The 22,256-nt window shown below is 48.0% G+C and overlaps 2 protein-coding genes across 2 annotated transcripts in view; one reads left to right on the top strand and one right to left on the bottom strand.

The window, feature by feature from the left end:
* The window catches only part of mtmr3 (myotubularin related protein 3), a 401,420-nt gene that overhangs the window by 226,709 nt on the left and 152,455 nt on the right, over positions 1-22,256 (top strand). The window lies entirely within an intron of this gene.
* The window catches only part of rad17 (RAD17 checkpoint clamp loader component), a 29,279-nt gene that overhangs the window by 3,001 nt on the left and 4,022 nt on the right, over positions 1-22,256 (bottom strand). Inside the window, exons 4-15 of the mRNA XM_083783451.1 lie at positions 21,579-21,659; positions 20,891-21,077; positions 20,207-20,343; positions 18,238-18,290; positions 17,844-17,969; positions 15,075-15,144; positions 14,813-14,930; positions 13,562-13,753; positions 12,305-12,390; positions 10,860-11,006; positions 9,775-9,903; positions 7,716-7,836 (exon numbers count right to left, since the gene is read on the bottom strand). Coding sequence (XP_083639577.1) covers positions 7,716-7,836; positions 9,775-9,903; positions 10,860-11,006; positions 12,305-12,390; positions 13,562-13,753; positions 14,813-14,930; positions 15,075-15,144; positions 17,844-17,969; positions 18,238-18,290; positions 20,207-20,343; positions 20,891-21,077; positions 21,579-21,659 — 1,447 coding nt within the window. The remainder of the gene's footprint in view (positions 1-7,715; positions 7,837-9,774; positions 9,904-10,859; positions 11,007-12,304; positions 12,391-13,561; positions 13,754-14,812; positions 14,931-15,074; positions 15,145-17,843; positions 17,970-18,237; positions 18,291-20,206; positions 20,344-20,890; positions 21,078-21,578; positions 21,660-22,256) is intronic.

Below are 22,256 nucleotides of genomic sequence, written 5' to 3'. Positions count from 1 at the left end.
CACACACACACACACACACACACACACACACACACACACACACACACACACACACACACACACACACACACACACACACACACACACACACACACACACACAGTAATGTCAACTTATACTTCAGACAGGACGGGAACCCCTTTTGGTGTTTCAAGCATTACGTTATGCTTTGGCTGTTAAATAGCAGATCTACAAGCTCATAGAGCGGCACCGAGTGCCGCACTACAAGCTTGTAGATCTGTTATTTTATCGTGAAAACGTGGTGCAAATCTTTGAATATGCAGTATATATTCTTTCAGAGCTAACGTTTTTTAAGTCAAATATTTGCTTCTTGTGGTGTTGGAGGGGGGGTGGGGTACTCTTATGTAGGCCTACCTGTACACAAGATGTATCAAAAAAGCACAACCTTGAACCTTGGAAGTTACAAATCGTTTGTCACCACCTGCACCACCAGATCTAAACAAACTATGTGAGTAGAAGTGAGTTCTATATCCTTCATGAATGATCATTTCTCGGAAGTGGATCCTCTTTTTAATTAAAGTCTTCAACAATAGATAACGATGGTATTAGTGATCGGATATGCATAAAGTCCTTGTGAGTGACGCTCACTGAAAAGAAGACAAGATGTCACTTTTTTGCATCGTTTTAAAATGTCCTGTTTTGTGTGACATTTTACTGTTATTATTGTTTATTTTGTGAAGCACTTTGTAACGGCGTTTTAAAAGGTGCTATATAAATAAAGCTTTATTATTATTGATACAATAGATGATACAAAGAGCATGTGTGTTCTGCAGCAGAGCTACTTGTGGTCAGGTAGGACACCTACTGGTTCACGAGGGGTACTGCATGACACTCACTCAAACGATAGTTACGTATGTAACTACGGTTCTATGAGTCCTGAATGACCGCCAGAGGCGGTGCTTTAAGCACTGAATACGTCCCTTCGCGCATGCGCAGTCGAGTATTTTATACCAACAATGTCGGTTGACCCCGTGATGACCCGGAGTCGTCTATAACTTCCGGCAGTCGTCCGGGGCTCAGTCCCTACAGAATCTTCTCGCGAGAACACGAGGATTCTGAGTGACAAGAGTGCCTCTGGCGGTCATTCAGGACTCATAGAACCGTAGTTACATACGTAACTATCGTTCTATTTCGTCCCTGCTGACCGCCAGAGGCGGTGCTTTAAGCACTGAATGACTTATACCAGCCAAGTCACGAGGAATCCTGATTACAGACCTCAAAGGGTAGAACCGGAGGATTCGGGGAAGAGGGCCACGTCCACTGGGTGGGGAGTGGCAACATTCACCCTGTAGTACCTTGAGAAAGTGCCTGCCGAAGCCCATGAGGCGGCGGCACAAATGTCCTCCAAGGGCACCCCTCTCATGGCAGCCCATGATGTGGAAATGCTCCTTGTAGAGTGGCACCGTACCCCTGATGGTACGGGGAGGTTACTTGCCTCATAGGCGTGGCTGATTGTGTCTACAATCCAGTGGGACAGGCGCTGCTTGGAGGGAGCGCCGCCTTTGTTCACACCACTATGGCAAAAGAACAGCTGCTCTGCTCGCCTGATGCGTGCAGTAGCTTCAATGTAGGCTCTCAGGGCCCGGACTGGGCACAACAGCTCCAGTTTGTCTGTCAGCTCCCCAGGTGGGGGGTTGAATCGAGCCAGCCTGATAGGCCGGTTGAGGTGAGCCTGCGACAGCACCTTCGGGAGGAATGCTATGTTTGGCCACAGCGTGACCCCCGAGCCGTCTGCGTTCCACCTCAGACATGATTCGCTGACTGACAGAGCGTGCAGTTCACTGACACGCTTTGCCAATGTAATGGCCAGGAGAAGGGCTGTCTTGCATGACACCCACTTCAGCTCTGCATGTGCCAAGGGTTCGAAGGTAGGCCCGCACAGGGCGTCCAGTACCCGGTTAAGGTCCCATGAGTATGAGAATGTGTGCTATAGAGCGGAGCGCACCACTTGCCGCTCCAGCACATTGCCGTGTTCGGCCCAGTAGACTGGCATAAACTTCATATGGGTCCCATCAGATTCAAGACATGTCGACACCCGTCTGTCTTGCGTCACGAGGAAGTATGTAGATCGGACTTCCCTTAGTGTGACTGAGGATATACAGCCTCTGTTGCGCCCTTGGGCAGGAGGACACATCACTCCTGGTCTGATAGTAGGGCTCTCGTCATGTTGCTGATAATGGCCATTTTGACCCGCCGGATATGGGGGGCTGGCGTCAGAAGGCACTGCACAGCCCGGAAAGTCACAGTCACAGTCAGGTCCCTGCGTGGGACGCCAGGGAACACGCTGGCCTCTAGTGTGGGCCGGCGGTGATACGCGAGCTCCGAGGGCAGTCAAGATGATTTCATCAATGTTGGAGCTCGGCCCTTTGGGAGGCGGGATGTGTCGTAGGCCTGCAAGCTGCAGCCTGGTCTTCCCCCCCTGGATGGTTCGCTCCGGCGATTCTCGCCCGGCTGAACCACCTAGTGCTCCTGGCTCCTCAGGGAGACTACGGAGAGTTGGCCTAGGCTCATCAGTCAAGCTTGACTGAAAACCCGACTTGGCGACGGGCTAGAGATACGATGGACATCAGCCGCCCACGCTCTGAGGACATGACGCCAATGCCTCCAGTGACACACCAAAGGTGACTGAGCCAGTATTAACGTTGCCACTATTAAGTGTGAACGGGAGGCCCCAGTGAGCAGGTTGTCTGTGCTCCTGCACTGGGGTCGAGGTCACCTAGCGTTCTGCCGCCGGGCCTCGTTGGGGAACACAATGAGGGATGCAATGACAGGCTTGGTGGCTGGCATGTAACCCAGGCCAGCCCTTATCGCCTTGTGCGTTCAAATCTATTAAAGTGTCACGTCGCGACGGGTTGTCTCAGGACACTTTTCCCAATCAGGGCAGGGCTGCCAGGATTTCACCATCGGTATAGAGATGGGAGAGGGCCCTGATCGTTCGCCCGGCAGGCCTGTAGCTGTCTCAGGTACAGGCGTGGGGGACGGCGAAGACAGCAAGAAGAAGGCGCTTGGAGGAGCCGACTGCCTGCTTTAGTATGCGTTCCACGGCTATGCGCATGAGCTGAGAAGTGGGAGGCCGGCTCTGATGCCTGGGAGGCACCGCCTTCTGCATCTTCCTCAGTCATGGAAGTGCGTAGCTTAAGCTGTCGGGGAGAGCACATCAACCTCGAGTCAGTTGTGGCATCGGAGAGGTAGGCGCTTCGGCACCCTCCGAGGTGCCTAGGTGTTATCTGAAGTGAGCATGGCCCTCATGCGGGCCAACTCTGCAGATAGCTGAGCCCTCTCGGATCTGCTGTAGTCAGCGGTCAGACCTTTTCCTCCTGGCACACGGGGCAGGACCAAGGTCGGCTCACGGCTGAAGGAGAGCTTCACACGAGGTACAAAAGTGGGAGCTCTCCATTGTGGTGGCACCGGTTACTCTGGACCGGCCGGTGCACACAAGTCCCAACTAGCCCAGGGCGCGGACGCTACTGGTTGCTAGGTGTTGGCCATATGCTTGAGGGAGCGCATACGCTGTCTGTACCAGCAGAGGCTTTCGAGGTACGAAAGTGGGTGCTCTCCGTTGTGGTGGCACCGGTTCCTTTGGACCGGCCGGTGCACACCAGTCCCAACTAGCCCAGGGCGCGGACGCTACTGGTTTGCTAGGTGTTGGCCATATGCTGCAGGGAGGGGGCGCGTACGCTGCCTGTGCCAGCAGAGGCTTTAACTTAGATCGGCATATAATGACTTAATCGAAAAACTGAATGCTGCTATACCTGCCGCAGCATGTGAATATGCATTTACGTTTATGCAAATGCTCATTGCAGCACTTTGAGATTCAACCAGATGTAAAGTGCATCATAGAAACAGCACACAAACGTTGCTGTTAGATAGACTGTGCGACCTGCATGGTCGCGGTGGGGGAGGGGAGCTTTACGCTACCTGTACCCCCGGCGGAGGCTTACTTATAATTTATGATAATAAAGTAGCCTTCAGTCAAGGTTTGGACGCTGCTATGTAGCAGCTGTAGTGTTTCCTATGTGACCGTTTATCACGGCACTATGACGCTTATCCAAACTCCAGTGCATTATTATTTATGTTTGCTAGTCCAGAGCGAAACAAAAGACACTTCCAATACACTAGTCACGTGTGCACTACTACGCATTCATGCTGGGAGGAGGGAGCGCTACCGCTGCCTACCCCAGCCAGGTTCGGTTAAATAAACCGACACAAGCTAGTTTTGGAGAAAAGGCTACAACCGATAGCTCCACCGATAGGGGCCACCTGCTGAAGGAAGGGAGCGCGTACGCTGCCTGTATCAGCTGCAGCTAATGAACATAACAAGCTATACACCAATAGCTGTTAATAAATGCTTGAGCTAACAAACGATTAGTAGTAAGTAACATCAAGCTGGCCGTATGCTGGAGGAGCGGAGCGCATACGCTGCCTGCCCTGTACCAGCTGTGCCAACAAACAGTAAGGCAAGCTATATACAGATAGCTTTTTATCTTCAATAGTATAATAAGCGCTTGGGCTACAACTACAGGTAGCAGCGCCAGTTAGAGAGCTATGCTGGAGACCAGCTAGGCTACTAAAAAACAAGACAAGCTATAGCCTGTTCATAAACAGCTTTAACTTTAAGCTACTGGTAGCAGCTGTGAGCTACGCTGTCAGCAGCGCCAGATACTCTGTGCTGGGGACCAGCTGGGCTAATAGGACCTACAGGTACCCAGGGGCACTAATCCGACCTGTGGGAACAAACCAGGTTGCACCCACTGTATATGCAAAAAACTGTTAATGGAGCTTTGAGCTCCAGACATACTGGTAGCAGCTTCAGCTAGGCCCACTACTGGGGGCCAGCTGGGTTAACAACCAGACAGGCTATGTACACCAGTAGCTGTTAATACTATTTTGCTACAAACTATACTGGTAGCAACATCAATACCCTGGGAGGACGCAGGAAGCTGCTCCTGTACCGGGCTGATAATAACAACAATACAGCTATTCGCAAAAGCAGTTAAGCTTGAATGCTGCCAATATCGGTATATGGCTTTGGCCAGCAAGGCTCTTGCCATCACCAGCAGGGGCTAAACAAAGCTAAAAAGTAGCGTGTTTAACAAACGAAGGCAATATGACAGTGTTCTTATCCTTCGGCAAGTCTTATAGTCGCTTATAATAAGCGCTAGCGTTCACAGTCGAACAGACCTCGTATGCAGAGCAGGGAGGCGGCGCGAACGCAGCCTTTACCCACACACAGGAGGTTATGCCATGATAAGTATATGATATCATATGAACGTCTGTTTAGCGGGGATAGCGCCGCTTTAAACGATAACGTATCTTCTGTCCGGGGAGGGTTTTGTTAGCCTTCATTACCGGCGAGAGAGATTGGACGCTCCTGCGTCCACGTGACATGGGTTGTCACCGAGTGCCTCCCTCAGATGTTGGGGGCCAAGGCACCCAGGGCAGAGGTCATGCCCATCCTCTGGCCGCAGAGGAGCCTGGCAGGAGGTGCACAGGTGGTGGCGGGGTTCGTCCATTGGAAACCCGCAGATGTAGCCCAGAGCGCGGACGCTAGTGGTCGCTAGGGGTGGAGCCGTAAACTGGTAGGAAGGGAGCGCGGACGCTGCCTGTGCCAGTAGAGGCTACTGTAGCTGCTAAAGGCCGCTTAGCTGGAGGGAGGGGGCGCGCACGCCGCCTATGCCAGGTAAGGGGTGCTCTAGCAGAGACCAGTATATATGATATATATATAATGATATAGTTATATATATATAATTTCAGAAAAACCAACCTATAAAGTGGCAATGGCTCTGTGCCGAAATTAAAGTACACTATTTGAGAACAAGTGACTAAATCAGTCAAGCCAATTCATATAACCGGGGTTACTGACGTAACCTCGCGGTGGTGCTATATAGCTGGCCAGTGCCAGCAAAGACTCATTCAGAGAGGTAGAGTAATATAGCAGTAAATAAGTACACTTATAAGTAGTATAAGTATAAGTATAAGTATAAGTAGTATAAGTATAAGTAGTAAGCAAATAATAATAGCGTCGACTCACGTGCTGGGAGCGGGTAGCGCTAACGCTTGCCGTCACTAGCACTGCGGCGCAGCCTTCGTGGGAAAACAAGACAGCGTAAGCTGTCAAAGAGAACGAGCTATCCGTTCACTTTGACGGGTGCTAAACGGGACGCTCAGGTCGCCGTTTGTAGCACGCGGCGGTGCTATATAGCTGGCCAGTGCCAGCAAAGACTCGCTCAGAGAGGCAGAGTAATATAGCAGTAGATAAGTACACTTATAAGTATAAGTAGTATAAGTATAAGTAGTATAGGTAAGTAGTAAACAAATAATACTAGCGTCGACTCACGTGCTGGGAGCGGGTAGTGCTAACGCTTGCCGTCACCAGCACTGCGGCGCAGCCTTCGTGGGAAAACAAGACAGCGTAAGCTGTCAAAGAGAACGAGCTATCCGTTCAACTTTGACGGGTGCTAAAACGGGACGCTCAGGTCGCCGTTTGTAGCACGCGACCGTGTGTGTTGCAGGGAAGCAGCGCGCACGCAGCCTATGCGAACAGGGGTTGTCTGCTTACCTTGTTCCCACGGGGAAAGAGGACGATGTGAAGCCCAGCTCCACTCGAAAACGATACAATAATAGTAGTATTAAGTCGCAGTCCCTGGAGGGCGAACGCACGCGTCACAGCTCCGACCAACAATGGTCGCGGGACTACCGGCGACTTAGTAGTAGCAAAGCAATAGTTCTGTTATCGTGCAGTTTAATTCTGCTGTAGAACTCTGTGCTATGTACAACTTGCGCAAAGCGAGAAGAAATTAGGGACTGAGCCCCGGACGACTGCCGGAAGTTATAGACGACTCCGGGTCATCACGGGGTCAACCGACATTGTTGGTATAAAATACTCGACTGCGCATGCGCGAAGGGACGTATTCAGTGCTTAAAGCACCGCCTCTGGCGGTCAGCAGGGACGAAATAGAACAAGCAGCTCTCTTTCCAAGCATGCGTTCTGTTATTATGGTATAGTTAAGGCGTTAGGACATTAGTTATGGAGAGAAGCTGTGACACATTTATGACGGGAACCCCTTTTGGTGTTTTAAGCATTATGTTATACTTTAGCTGTTGAAAAATTTAAGAGCCTACTCAGGGACTACAGATGTAAATTAGCTTATGGCTAACTCTGGTCCATTTACATGGATGTGTAAACTGACATGTTGATTAATTTGCATTGTCCCTGTCAAATAAATACATAAATCTGCTATTTTTGTGGTGCAAGTGTGGTGCGAATATATATTCATTCAGAGCGAACGGTTTTAGCTCAAATCCCTGGAACATCATACAACACTGGCTAAGTCTTTAGAAGCATTCACATTTTAGACGCGCAGTCACAGGGAGTTGCTATTGAGCCACTAAACACAGTCGCTTTATTTATCCAGCGCGATTTGAAATGGAAAACTCATGAAAAGAACTAGAAAGGCCTCATCCACTACCTTGCTCTATTTTCAACGCATTGAGGCTGAAGCGCTCGGTTTCTGCCCCCTCAATGTCGTAACTCTTCTATTAGATGGCTGTGGTAGTTAGTTAGTAGTAGTTACCTGTGTTCCTCAGAGGGGTGGTCAGCTGGGCCAGGTAGGTAGGTAGTTAGTAGTAGTTACCTGTGTTCCTCAGAGGGGTGGTCAGCTGGGCCAGGTAGGTAGGTAGTTAGTAGTAGTTACCTGTGTTCCTCAGAGGGGTGGTCAGCTGGGCCAGGTAGGGCAGCAGCTCGGTCTGCAGGCTGACCGGAGCCAGACAGAAGTTTGCAAAGAGAGACTGAGCGGCCAGACAGTTCTCACGGTGCTGCAGATACACACACAGAGACATTTATCAACGTTCCGTTACAATTTAGCAGACGCTCTTGACTTAATCCATTTTGGTGTTTTAAGCATTATATTATACTTTAGCTGTTGAAAAATAGCAGATCTAAAAGCTCATAGCGCGGCACTGAGTGCCGCACTATGAGCTTGTAGGTCTGCCATTTTTGAAAAATCGTGAAAATGTGGCGCAAATCTTTGAATATATATTCTTTCAGAGCGAACTTTTGCAACTGAAATCTTTGCTTCTGGAACAACATATTTTCAGATAGGGGCCCGCTGGCTGATTCTGACCGGCCCGCGGAAGATAATAAAACATACTTTCAGTACCATATGGTTGGACTAAAACCACATTGCTTTTATTTTGAAGCCCATGTATTCTCACACTGCATGCAATCTGCACGTCAACTGTGCACGTGAATTGCGTGTGATTGAGAACCTGTCTTCCTTCCTTCACCCCCCTTATATGCGAAAATGGCTTTTTGGATTTATTGGAGACAACAGCGTCGGTGAATGCAAATAGCCATGAAGCCCAGCTAAGCATGCAGCTCCACAACACGGTATGGCAGGCGCATGATTACCAAACGTACTCGCAGGAGGACAAGTTAAATCCCATTATGCATTATTCCTTTATTTAACCTGCTCTAACCCGCCTCGCCAATAAAGTTAACTTAAACTATGTGTTGCTGCATCGTAAGGCGGTGTTGCGCCCCGAATGTGGCATGCTTCTGAAGTTGAGAACGGTTGGGCGATGCACCGTGAGCTTGTGGATTGTCCGTTTTCGGCATGCGAGTCGACACCGTTGTACCACAAAGTAAATCTGGCAGAACGTGCACACATCAATGCCTGCCAGGGTGCCAGGTCTCAACAATATCATCACTGGTTGGCTTGTTATTGTGTTTTCAGAACGTTGTTGTTTAATGGTTGTGAGTGACTCAACAGTGCTCATCTCACGCTGATAGTAGGCAGTGAGCCATGTGGGTTGTGAAAGTGGCACCACCAGGGTCCTCCATGGAAGAACAACTATTAAAAGAGCTACCTCTAATGTTCTCATTGTTAAAATAAAATGCTTGTAACTTAAACAAAAACATAGTTTTTAACTGGGAAAGGAAACGTCTCAAGCATGCAAGTACAAAGTAAAAGAAAATCACACCCATGTGAAATGAGGGGCGCTCTTATTGTACATCAACATAAATGGCCATTTACTGCTTTTTATATAGAAATAAAATTGATATTATGCATAATTAAGTTCAGCCTTTTGGCCCGGCCCTCCAAAATATTTGGAGGGCTAATGCGGCCCCTTGGGAAAAAATAATTGCCCACCCCTGTTCTATGCCACCATATGAGACTAAAAGGTGTTGTACTGTCCCTGTTGTACTGTCTATATATGCCACCAGTGTTGTACTGTCCCTGTTGTACTGTCTATCTATGCCACCAGTGTTGTACTGTCCCTGTTGTACTGTCTATCTATGCCACCAGTGTTGTACTGTCCCTGTTGTACTGTCCCTGTTGTACTGTCTATCTATGCCACCAGTGTTGTACTGTCCCTGTTGTACCGTCTATGCCACCATATGAGACTACGCCTAGTCCTGAGCACTGTCATGTGACCAAATATGGCTATCAGAGACGCTGCTGAGTGACATTCTTTCTGTATCATGATCACAAGACATGTGTCTTGTGATCTTGCTTGTGATTGTAACATAACTGCACCCATAATGTTTGTGTCCTTGTGCATTTTCCTTTGTGTGGACTGGACATAAATACATTCTTAAAATGTGTGTGTGTGTGTGTGTGTTCTGGAATGTACCATCCTGTCGGGTTGTGTGTGTGTGTGTGTGTGTGTGTGTGTGTGTGTGTGTGTGTGTGTGTGTGTGTGTGTGCGTGCGTCTGTGAGTGCGTGCGTGTGCACTGTGCGCACGCGTACCTTCCTGCTGACCAGCAGCCAGCTGGGTTTGTGCAGCGGTCTGAATCCCACCGAGATGTGTCCGCGGTTGGAGTGCAGGAGCCCCCTGGTGGCCACCGAGGAGCCGTACTCCCCCATGGTGCCGCGAGACTGTGTAAAAACACAAGGAAACCCTTTAGTACGCTACCGGTTAGCATCGCTATCGAGAGCCGAAAATTGGCCGATCTACAAGCTCACACAACGCACCATCGATGTAGTGTGCTGTGAGCTTGCAGATCGGCAATTGTTCATTAGTTGGATCAAATCAATGAATTACCAACTGCATTATTATTATTATCTGCACGGGTTCCGCTATTTGGTATTTTAGTCAGACGTCATTTTGTAGTCCTACGTTACGTCCGGGTCCAAGTGGCACCAGCTCCCGTTCCGCATCTCATTGTAAATAGAAATATCTAAACACGTGAATCTTTTGCTGCTTCTAAATAGAGTAGAATTATTAATGTTCTGTACAAGTGTCCATGACAAAGAAAATATGTGGGACTAAGTTTGACTGAGGGACTGCCATTGGATTTTTTTGAATTTTCATTTAGTTTTTTCATGTCATGGGAAAGCAGGGAATCATAGCTTCAAATTGACATATTGGTTGTTCAGTTTGACCCACCAGTTTTGGAGATATGGCTAATAGAGTAATGTCTTGCAGAGAAACAGCGAGTTGAGGAAAATAGGCTTGAAAGGTTCACTTCTGTGGTCTCTAACATTACACCTAGCTACATGTTTGGGCATTTATTTTATATTTACATGTCAATTTCAGCTCCGACACTTATTTCAGACATGCTCTAGTATGTGAAGAGTCTGTGAAGAGTCTGCCTGTGCTATTAACTCATTTTGATGACTCACACTGACGGCCCTAGTACAGCTCTAGATACTCACACTGACAGCCCTAGTACAGCCCTAGTTACTCACGCTGACAGCCCTAGTACAGCACTAGTACAGCCCTAGTTACTCACGCTGACAGCCCTAGTACAGCCCTAGTTACACACGCTGACAGCCCTAGTTACTCACGCTGACAGCCCTAGTACAGCACTAGTACAGCCCTAGTTACTCACGCTCCATTCTCCTGTGAGGAAGTCAGCATCAGAGAGGTACTCGCTGGCCCTCGCCACGTCCTCCACCTCGGAGAAGAAGTCCAGGTAGTTCTGGTGCAGGTACAGGTTGAAGAAGTCGGCGGACATGTGGGACCGCTCCACCACCAGCTGACAACCACAGACGCACACACACACACACACACACACACACACACACACGTCAGCGGACATGTGCGAACGCTCCACCACCAGCTGACAACCACAGACACACACACACACAAACACACTTTACAACATGCATGGGCAAATGGCGGCCCGGGGGCCACATGCGGCCCCCACCTTCACTTAATGCGGCCGGCAGGTTAATATCAGAATATTGATATATTATTTTGTGCAGCTGTTACAATTCCAAACATGACCCGCTTTAATTACTTAATTACTTTAATTACTCACCTGCAGCCGCCAGGTGAGCATATTAGTAGCCCAGGCAGCCAGTGGGGAGGAGGCAGAACGCAGCCAAGAAGAACACGCCTACTCGGCCTCGTCATTCAACAGACGTACTACCCCGCCTACCTATTGGCTCAAGGCCAAGTGTAAGGGCCTACGCCACCTTCCAAGGAAGGTTAAAAGGGAAGGACTGACTGCTTCTGCGCTCATTCCCCACTGACTACTGAGAGGGACAGTTCGGCCATGCTCGGCGGTAAGCGATACCTCACCCATCCTCTCACACCAGGCAGGCATATATCCATATTAATATGAGCGTCATATTAAAGTCTGTATTTCTCCTCCTCTATAGGTAACCCGCCACCCCAGACGTATGTATAGTGACCACAGAGAGAGAGAGAGTTCCACTTGCCCGGGGGAATATTGACCTAGGATCTCCCTAGGGAGACGCCCGAGAGGCATCCTAACCAAATGCCCCGGGGTCTCCTCCCAGTGGGACGTGCATCGAGGACCTCCCTAGGGAGACGCCCAAGAGGCATCCTAAACAGATGCCCGAACCACCTAAGCTGGCTCGTTTCCAGTCTCTCTCTCGTGTGACTGAACTTCTCACCCTATCTCTAAGGGAGATGCAAGCCACCGGTCGAAGAAAACTCATTTCGGCTGCTTGTATACGCAAGACCTACAAGCAGGACCTAATAGCAAGCTCCGAGCTCCAAGCTCCAAGTGCCGCGCTACGAGCTTGTAGGTCTGCTATTTTTTTAAAGAATCTGAGAGAAATAACAGATAATTCTGGGGCTCCTTGACATGAAATAGTTTGAGAACGCACTGATATAGAAACATGAGGTTTTTTTAGAAAACTGTCATGATTTAGAAGACATTTTGTAGAATTTATTTACAGCCACTCTACGAGCTCACAGCGGAATGAAAAGCATTGAGAGGTCATAGGTCAGCTACGGTCTCCGTGTGGATACACAACAGGAGGTGATGGAGGTGTGTGTGTGAGTCTGTGTGTGCGTGCTTACCTCAGGATCTTCCAGCAGTCTGGCTCTGTACTGTTCTGACAGGTGAGCTGGCAGACCGGGCCCCGTGGGGTCTACAGGGGCCTCCCCTGTATACACGCACGCATACACACGCATGCACACACACACACACACACACACACACACACACACACACACACACACACACACACACACACACACACACACACACACACACACACACACACACACACGGGGGGGGGGGGGGGGGGGGAGGGGCAGATCAACATGGAATGAATTCTGTACTGGCCATTGAGTGTACAGGGTTTGATGAGGTCAGATCAACATGTTAAGGAACCCATTCTGGCCGGGAACCCCTATTGGTATCTTACCCCCTCAGGCCGGGCACCCATATTTGGGTTCTGTACAGTATGTACAGTATTCAAAAATGTAAAATTTTTGATGCTGCTAAATAAATATTTGAAGTTTTTCAGAAACCTTAGGTCAGGATTTAGAGGCGTTTTTAGAATCGGCCTTAGGCCTAAATGGGTTAAGGAATGTCAGAACAGGTCAGCTCCCTACAGTATATGGAGATCTAAGGGTGGTAGCGGGGACATTCTCTTGAGTGTACAGGGTTTGATGAGGGCCCAGGTAGGGCCAGGCCTTCATTTTTTCGTAACTCTGTATAATGCAATGGCTCTGGGAGGGGCTAAGCCCTGTGGGAGGGGCTAAGCCCTGTGGGAGGGGCTAAGCCCTGTGGGAGGAGCATAATCTTGCAGTAGATGATATGTGGGAGGGGCTAAGCCATGTGGGAGGGACTATGCATGTGGGAGGAGCTTACTATTGCAGCAGATGATATGCAGGAGGGGCTAAGCCATGCGAGAGGGAATATGCCTGTGGGAGGAGGAGCTTACTCTTGCAGTAGAGGATATGTGGGAGGAGCTAAGCCATGTGGGAGGAACTATCGAGTGGGAGGAGGAGTTTACTCTTGCAGTATATGATATGTGGGAGGGGCTAAGCCATGTGGGTGTGGCTAAACCCTGTGGGAGGAGCTTACTATTGCAGTAGATGATCTGTAGGAGGGGCTAAGCCATGTGGGTGGGGCTAAACCCTGTGGGAGGAGCATACTATTGCAGTAGATGATCTGTAGGAGGGGCTAAGCCATGTGGAAGGGGCTAAACCATGTGGCCTGAGGAGCTTACTATTGCGATCCGTGGGAGGGGCTAAGCCCTGTGGGAGGAGCTTACTCTTGCAGTAGATGATCTGTGGGAGGGGCTAAGCCCTGTGGGAGGAGCTTACTCTTGCAGTAGAGGATCTTGCCCAGGGCTCTGAACAGGAAGAGCGAGGCGTCTTTTCCTCCGATGGCCTGCTCAACTTCCTGCTCCTGGTCTTTGGACTTCCTCTTCCCCCGCGGCACTCTGCCCGACGACGATGACGACTTCCCCTTCTTGGACGACGCCCATGGCCCCGCCCCCCGCTCCACCGAACAGTCTGGAGGATTCACAATGGAGGGTTGTTATCGTCGACTAAAACTATGAGGAAAATGTTTGTCGACTACCGTTTTTTCACTGACGAAAACTAAATGGAAACGTAAAATCAACCATTACGACGGCATCAAGGCCTGCCAAAATACATTTTAATTGACTAAATCAACTGTAGATTTAGTCGACTAAAACTAGACGAACAGAAACATTCCAGGTGACTAAAATGTGAAAAAGGGCCTTGCAAATGTGAAGCGAGGAACGCAGGCGTTGTTGCCTGGATCAACACAGGTCTCCTGTGTAAGTCCTCCAGTCCTCCAGGTCTGTTGAAGAGTGGCGCAAGCGGAAAGAAAAGCTAAACCGAATTCAGGTCTGGTGAGTGGCGGGCATGTGCACGTAACGAGCACGCGCGCAACAAATTCATGGGACTGCGCTCACGTAAATACGCTTGCGTTGTCGCACCGCGACTTCTCCGAGCAAAAACGCAGGTCTCATTGAAAATGAACTATAGGCGCGTTTTATCGCTCCCCGTTTGCAAGGTCCTAAAAACTAACTTAAAACTATGACTAAATCTAAATGTGCTGTCAAAATCAACACTGTCATTCAGCACACAGCCTTATCCAGAGTGACGTACGGTACATACAACTAAGAGGGTTGAAATACCCATAAACGCTCTACGGCTTGTTTACAGCAAGACTAGACTCTGGATGTACTCTGTCGTCTACCCTAAGCCATCTGTGTTACTGAACACACTCTATAGCAATGATTACCGTCACAATATAGAGCTATTTAACACTGTTACTGATCACACTCTATAGCAATGATTACCGTCACAATATAGAGCTATTTAACACGGTTACTGAACACACTCTATAATGATTACTGTCACAATATAGAGCTATTTAACACTGTTACTGAACACACACTCGATAGCAACGATTACAGTCACAATAGCAGGGTTTTGTTTTAACCAAAGAATATGACTCAAGTTAAATCACCCTTCACTTTTTGTTGTCACACTATATCAAGGTGTGCTGTATTGCAGTAGCTTATGTTCTGGCGCCCTCACCTGTAAACGAGGAGAACTGCAGGCTGTTGATGGCAGAGCGGATGTCTCCTGAACTCCCGGAACACAGGAGCTCCAACGCGGCCCTGTCAGGGACCTCTGCCCTCCTATTGGTCCCACTCTGAGCCACAAAACACACACGCACACACACACACACCTACCTTAAAGCAGGGGTTCTCAACGTTTTTGACTAGGGACCCCCGGAAATGCTTTGGCCATGTCTCATGTAATGAAAAATGTACTTATGTTTCTTAATTCTCCTCACCTTGGCAGCCTCCTGGGTGGCGATGCGTGTCAGAACCTTCATCAAGCTGGTAGGAGCCACGGGGTTGAAGCTGGAAGCACACCAGAACAATTATACCAACGAGTCAGAACATTACGTCAACGAGTCAGAACATTACATCAACGAGTCAGAACATTACGTCAACGAGTCAGAACATTATGTCAACGAGTCAGAACATTATGTCAACGAGTCAGAACATTATGTCAACGAGTCAGAACATTACGTCAACGAGTCAGAACATTATGTCAACGAGTCAGAACATTATGTCAACGAGTCAGAACATTATGTCAACGAGTCAGAACATTATGTCAACGAGTCAGAACATTACGTCAATGTGTCAGAACATTATGTCAATGTGTCAGAACATTATGTCAACGAGTCAGAACATTATGTCAACGAGTCAGAACATTACGTCAATGTGTCAGAACATTATGTCAATGTGTCAGAACATTATGTCAATGTGTCAGAACAATACGTCAACGAGTCAGAACATTATGCCAATGTGTCAGAACATTATGTCAATGTGTCAGAACTCAGAACATTACATAAATGTGTCAGAACCAGTGTTGTTTTTGGCAGCACATTTCTATTTTAGTTTGGTCCGCATTTTTGTGGGCCTTGATGGCATCGTAATGGCATATTTGACCCTTGGTTGCATGCTGAAAATATTGCTGCAGCCTGCAGGCATTGTGTTCCGACATGCCAAGAGTCCGACAGTCATTAGTCTGACACCCTGTACCCCAAACCCTAACCATCGCATGTCATTAGTCCGACACCCTACCCCAAACCCTAACCATTGCATGTCATTAGTCCGACACCCTACCCCAAACCCTAACCATCACATGTCATTAGTCCGACACCCTACCGCAAACCCTAACCATCGCATGTCATTAGTCCGACACCCTGTACCCCAAACCCTAACCATCTTTGTCATTAGTCCGACACCCTACCCCAAACCCTAACCATCGCATGTCATTAGTCCGACACCCTGTACCCCAAACCATCGCATGTCATTAGTCCGACACCCTGTACCCCAAACCATCGCATGTCATTAGTCCGACACCCTGTACCCCAAACCATCGCATGTCATTAGTCCGACACCCTACCCCAAACCCTAACCATCGCATGTCATTAGTCCGACACCCTACCCCAAACCATCGCATGTCATTAGTCCGACACCCTGTACCCCAAACCCTAACCATCGCATGTCATTAGTCCGACACCCTACCCCAAACCCTAACCAACGCATGTCATTAGTCCGACACCCTGTACCCCAAACCCTAACCATCACATGTCATTAGTCCGACACCCTACCCCAAACCCTAACCATCGCAGGTCATTAGTCCGACACCCTACCCCAAACCCTAACCATCGCATGTCATTAGTCCGACACCCTACCGCAAACACTAACCATCGCATGTCGGACCAACGCCAACTTTTGGTGTGTCGGATAAGTGTGTGCACCCTGAAAATAGCCGATCTACAAGTTGTGCGCTTGATATTTTTTGAGCGCAAAACCTGAGCGCAACCAAGCATAAAATGACCTCTTCTCCACTCAACAGTTTAGTCTACTTTTTATATGTTGACTGTCAATATATTTAGTCTTAGATTTAGTCATCATAGCTTAATTTTTATATGGCATTCATTTAGTTTCCATTTATTTTTCGTCAGTGGAAAAAAGGTAGTCGACGGACATTTTCCGTCATAGTTTTAGTCGACGAATTCAACACGGGTCAGAACACTATATCAATGTCCCTGTCACGTAGAAACCTTGCATCTCGTCTCCATCCATATTTCACGTTTGTGTTTTTTTGTTCATAAATAACTGTCATATTTTAGTCATAGTATTGTGTCAAAAGTCTGGCGTATAAATCGCCTATTTTTGTGTGACACCACTGTATGGCAAAGTATAAAAATTAGGGCTGAGTGGATGAGGAATAGGGCGGCTGTGGCTCAGGAGGTAGAGCGGGTCGTCCAATGATCCATGGGTCGGCGGTTCGAATCCCGGCTCCTCCTGTCTACATGTCGAAATGTCCTTGGGCAAGACAATGAACCCTACATTGCCTCCAATGAGTCGGTCGGTGTGAATGTGGGAAGTGAGGACGCTGGCGTCTACTGTTCGCTGCTCCACCTCCCAATGTATGAATGAATGAACCATTGTAAATCGCTTTGAGCACTTGGAAAAGCGTTATAAAAATGCAATTCATTATTATTGATACATAAAATCACACCCGTGATCATCAACATACATCATCTTATTCGTGTTCGTGTTAACGATTACCGCAGCCTGATTACCTCCGACGCTACGCTGATAGCATTGGACGACCAACCTTTTCAAAGGCCAAATGTTCTCTTATAGCGAGAGGGGTGCATACTTAGTTTAGACTAGTCATTGGTTAGACAATACATGGGTTAAGGTTAGGTTTAGGTGTGCTGCCCCGTGGGAGGTTAGGGGTATGCACCCCTAACCTCCCACGGGGCAGCACACCTAAACCTAACCTAATCTTCCATTCTGGAGATATTTACCTTTAGGTAAAACCTGCTTTTGTAGTAACGTGCTCTTCTTGAACAGAAAGCCTAGTTAGGGACCATTTTATGTCAGACGTTGACAGGCAGTTATATTCCTGTAGATCGTTGGGGAACAGTGTGTGTGTGTGTGTGTGTGTGTGTGTGTGTGACTGTGTGTGTGTGTGTGTGTGTGTGTGTGTGTGTGCGTGCGTGCGTGCGTGCGTGCGTGTGCGTGCGCGTTACCTGATGTTACAGATGTTCAGCTCTTCCTGCAGGTCTTTGGGGAACAGCAGTCTAGAGCTGCGGTCTCCACTCAGACTGTCTGACACCACGAACACCAGAGGACACCTGCCTGTCTGGACAAAACGCCTGTGCGCACGCACACACGCACACACACACACACAGGGAATAGAGAACAAAAAAAGAACTGTTGTTCTGATTGGATGAAGTTACTATTTAGCCACAAGCGCAAGTATGGCGTTTTAGCAATAGAGCGTCACAGTCCCGCCCCCTACCTTGGCCCAGGAAATGATTCCCTGTTCATTTTCCTCATGGACATTTCATTTTTTGGGGCCGAACAAATAATTAGAAAGAAGATTATCCATGTCCTTCTAGGGACCGGGACAGTGTCACTCACCTCAGAATGTGGTGGAGGCTGGCCGGCTGTCTGTAGAACTGGTTGGGAAAGTCCTGCAGGGAGGAGAAGGCAGAGGGTCATCAATATGTCCATCCATACGAGGATGGACATATTAGCGCGGCACAAGCTTGTATAGGTCTTCTATTTTTTTTAAATCGTGAAAACGTGTGGAAAATCTTTGTATATATATTCTTTCACAGCGAACGTTTAAACTCATATGTTTGCTTTGGGGGAGTCCCTGGAACAACATGTTTTCAGATGGGGGTCGCCCTACACATACCGTACATCTAATTACGTGGGTCCTTGACATGAAAATGTTTAAGAACACCTCTGACATAGAAACATGTCAGGAAACTGTCAGGATTTAGAAGACATTTTTGTAGAATCGTCCTCAGGTCTAAATGGATTAAGTCCAAATCACACCAGTCAGTTGCAACTCCTCGCAACAAAAGCGTTTTAGAACCTGACAGCATCGGTGTGTCAAGAGAACAACCTGTAGCATGCTGACTAGGGCTGCAACGATTCATCGATTAATCGTAATCGAATCGATTATTCAATTAGTTGTCAACTAATTTAGTAATCGATTAATCGGATCGGCAACTAATCACAAGAGTTTTTTGCAATTTATCATAGGTTTTTTCCCACTTAACCATATAGTTTTTCCAGTGTTAAGTGTAACTAAATTAACCTATTTGAGTTCAGAAGAGTACTGTTCCTTCTAGACTGACACATGTGAAGCTATTCTTTAATCAAATGCATGCAGTCAGAATAGGTCTAAAGACACCATGAGTTTCTTTAATTAATTTTAATTTAGTTTGTCTTTTATTTGAATAGCAGCCTAATCAGCAGCTAATCAAATGCATTTTTTAATGAATTATATTTTTTGTTAGTTAGAACATAAAATAACCTAAAATATATTTTTAAGGTGATAGCATAAGAAGTGTCATAATCCGAAAAATCGGCAGATGAATCGATTATGAAAATAATCGTTAGTTGCAGCCCTAATGCTGACCGGTTGCTTCACGGCCTGGTATGGCAACCGCACTGACCTCAACCACAAAGCATTGCAGAGGGTGGAGCTCGCAAAGTCTCGCGATAGACGAGACCGCACGCGCTACGGCTGGAACACGGCACTATGGAGTGAAGTGTGCTGCTACATATACTGTTAATATCATGAAGAGAGGACTTATACCAAAAAAAAAGATTTTCAAGCGATGGAAATAAGTGAATTAGCACTAAAACCCAGCGACCCATTGAGGGCTTATGGTGGGGTATAGGGGAAATAGCCAAAAATGCGTTTTTGCACAAAATAACACCTGGACAACATTGGTGCGGACCCAACAACGCCAACGAAAAGGTAAGAAAGTCTTCTAGCATGAAATTCTCCTTTAGCAACAGTTGCTAAACTATATCGATTTGGCATTGGACAATGGCTATTGGGAGTGGGGTTTAGCGAAGGGGCTAATTGGCATTGGACAATGGCTTTTGGGGGTGGGGTTTAGCGAAGGGGCTAATTGGCATTGGACAATGGCTTTTGGGGATGGGGTTTAGCGAAGGGGCTAATTGGCATTGGACAATGGCTATTGGGAGTGGGGTTTAGCGAAGGGGCTAATTGGCATTGGACAATGGCTTTTGGGGGTGGGGTTTAGCGAAGGGGCTAATTGGCATTGGACAATGGCTTTTGGGGATGGGGTTTAGCGAAGGGGCTAATTGGCATTGGACAATGGCTTTGGGGGTGGGGTTTAGCGAAGGGGCTAATTGGCATTGGACAATGGCTTTTGGGGGTGGGGTTTAGCGAAGGGGCTAATTGGCATTGGACAATGGCTTTTGGGGGTGGGGTTTAGCGAAGGGGCTAATTGGCATTGGACAATGGCTTTTGGGGGTGGGGTTTAGCGAAGGGGCTAATTGGCATTGGACAATGGCTTTTGGGGGTGGGGTTTAGCGAAGGGGCTAATTGCAACAGGCTCACCTCCACCAGTATGAGCGTCCTCTCGGCGGCGCTGCTCTCTCCCGCCATTTGCAGGCGGTTGTATTTGTTGGCTCTGAGGAGGAAGTCCTGGAACTGCGCCGTCTGGGACGTCCCACAGAAGCCTCCGAACCGCGAGCCTGACACCAGAACGTGGGAGGAGGATGATGATGATGCACATTGTTGATTTCGTCGACTAAAACGAATGTTCGTCGACTACCTTTTTTCCACTGACGAAAACTAAATGGAAAATAAATGAAAACTAAGCTACGATGACTAAAACTAAGACTAACTAGAACTGCACTCTGTCGAGTGCCTACTTGCTTGTTGCACACTAGTAGGCCATAAATGGCCTACTAGTGCGCAAGCAGAGCGTGGAAGTACTGTCGACCGCTACGAACTTTCAAATCTCAGCCTCGGGAGATTTCAGTGTCGGGTGGATTAAAGGAAATTCCTCTATGTATATATGTATATGTAATTTGTACGTTGATTAGCAGTATACTGTGGTTACTTGGGTCACTTGATGCGTATATCCCGTAGCAGCATATGACGTGATGAAGATATGTACCAATGCCAGGGTATAACTGGCTCTCAATGGTGACGTAATAATGATATGTTTCAGTGTCGACTCTGGTCTCAGGTCTAAATAATTCATCCATTGTGTGTCATGGTGGTGGTGGATCTCACCGGGGTCAAATGCCTGCTTGTAGGCGTCGTCTGGCTCCAGGCGGTCGGACCAGGCGGTCGGGCCTGATGAGGGGTTGCTCCACTCCTGCTGCCTGAAGCCCAGCTCTGTGCACAGCACCTGCATCGTGGCACTCTTCCCACAGCCGGACGGGCCAGACAACAGCAGAACCGAGCCACACCCAGAGCTCTGTGGAACGACCAGACCAGACACATTTATTTTAGAATGCATCACAGCACCGAGCCAGAACCAGTGTTGATTTTGGCAGCGAATTGAAATTTTAGTCATAGTCTCTTCAATAGTTTTACTTTAGTTTCAGTCACATTTTAGTCACCTGGAATGTTTTAGTCGACTAAAATGTATTTTGGCGGGCCTTGATGACTGATGACTGACCAGAGACAGCTCTACATCAGTAGGGTCCCCCGGTATTTCCTCCCGGAAATTTCCCCATTGAAAATCCCGGGAGGAAAAACGGGGACGCGTCTGACTATTCCACGGACGTTCTAGTATTCCGCGGATGGTCGAGAATTCCGCGTTAATTTCCACGAATCACGGATTCCTGTGGGGACTAACTCAGCACACGTGGGGGACAGCATACTGAATAAACCAACGACAAGCAGTTCACACACCGGTGCGCTCAGTGCAAATGTCCGAGCGCACCCATAAGGACCGTGAAGACAAAGAGCGAACCTTGGATGGTTTAACGTCGACATGAGCTCTCATCCAGGTCTCGACCTCCTCTATCTTCTTCTTATGGACGGCCAGGTCAGCCTACACACACACACACACACACACACACACACACACACACACACACACACACACACACACACACACACACACACACACACACACACACACACACACACACACACACACACACACACACACACACACACACACACACGTCAGGGTCCCCCAAAAGAGAAGATATTTACGGCTCTAGACAGACATTTCAACCCGTTTTAATTTAAAGGGCCCCCAGATTGACATGCATTAGGTGACGTAACGTCATCGAAAATGCCCCCCCTGTTTTGCCAACGAGAGCGAAAATCTTAAAACGTTAATAACACTTGATCTAAATCATAACGTCTAATTCTAAGTAGTCTCACGTTACCAGACTGTTGCCTCTGCGATTTCCAAACGCTTCATCATACAGTCTGGGCCAACGGAAGAGGTCTCATGAGTATCCGGATACAGCGGAAGTGGAGCTTCCTCGCCACTTCCGTTTCGTCTTTACAGTTGTGCATATTTATCCTAATATAAATAGAAAACATATAAGGCTATACCTTGTTGCTTAGCAGAAAAGGAAATAAAAATATATATTTTCGTGAACGGAAATGGCAGCTTCGGAAATGGCAACGGAAA

Source organism: Protomyctophum parallelum, assembly GCF_964188405.1.
Source record: "Protomyctophum parallelum genome assembly, chromosome: 15".
Classification (NCBI taxonomy): domain Eukaryota; kingdom Metazoa; phylum Chordata; class Actinopteri; order Myctophiformes; family Myctophidae; genus Protomyctophum; species Protomyctophum parallelum.
Note: the sequence above shows the minus strand (reverse complement) of the source record. Positions and strands in the feature narration are given on the sequence as shown.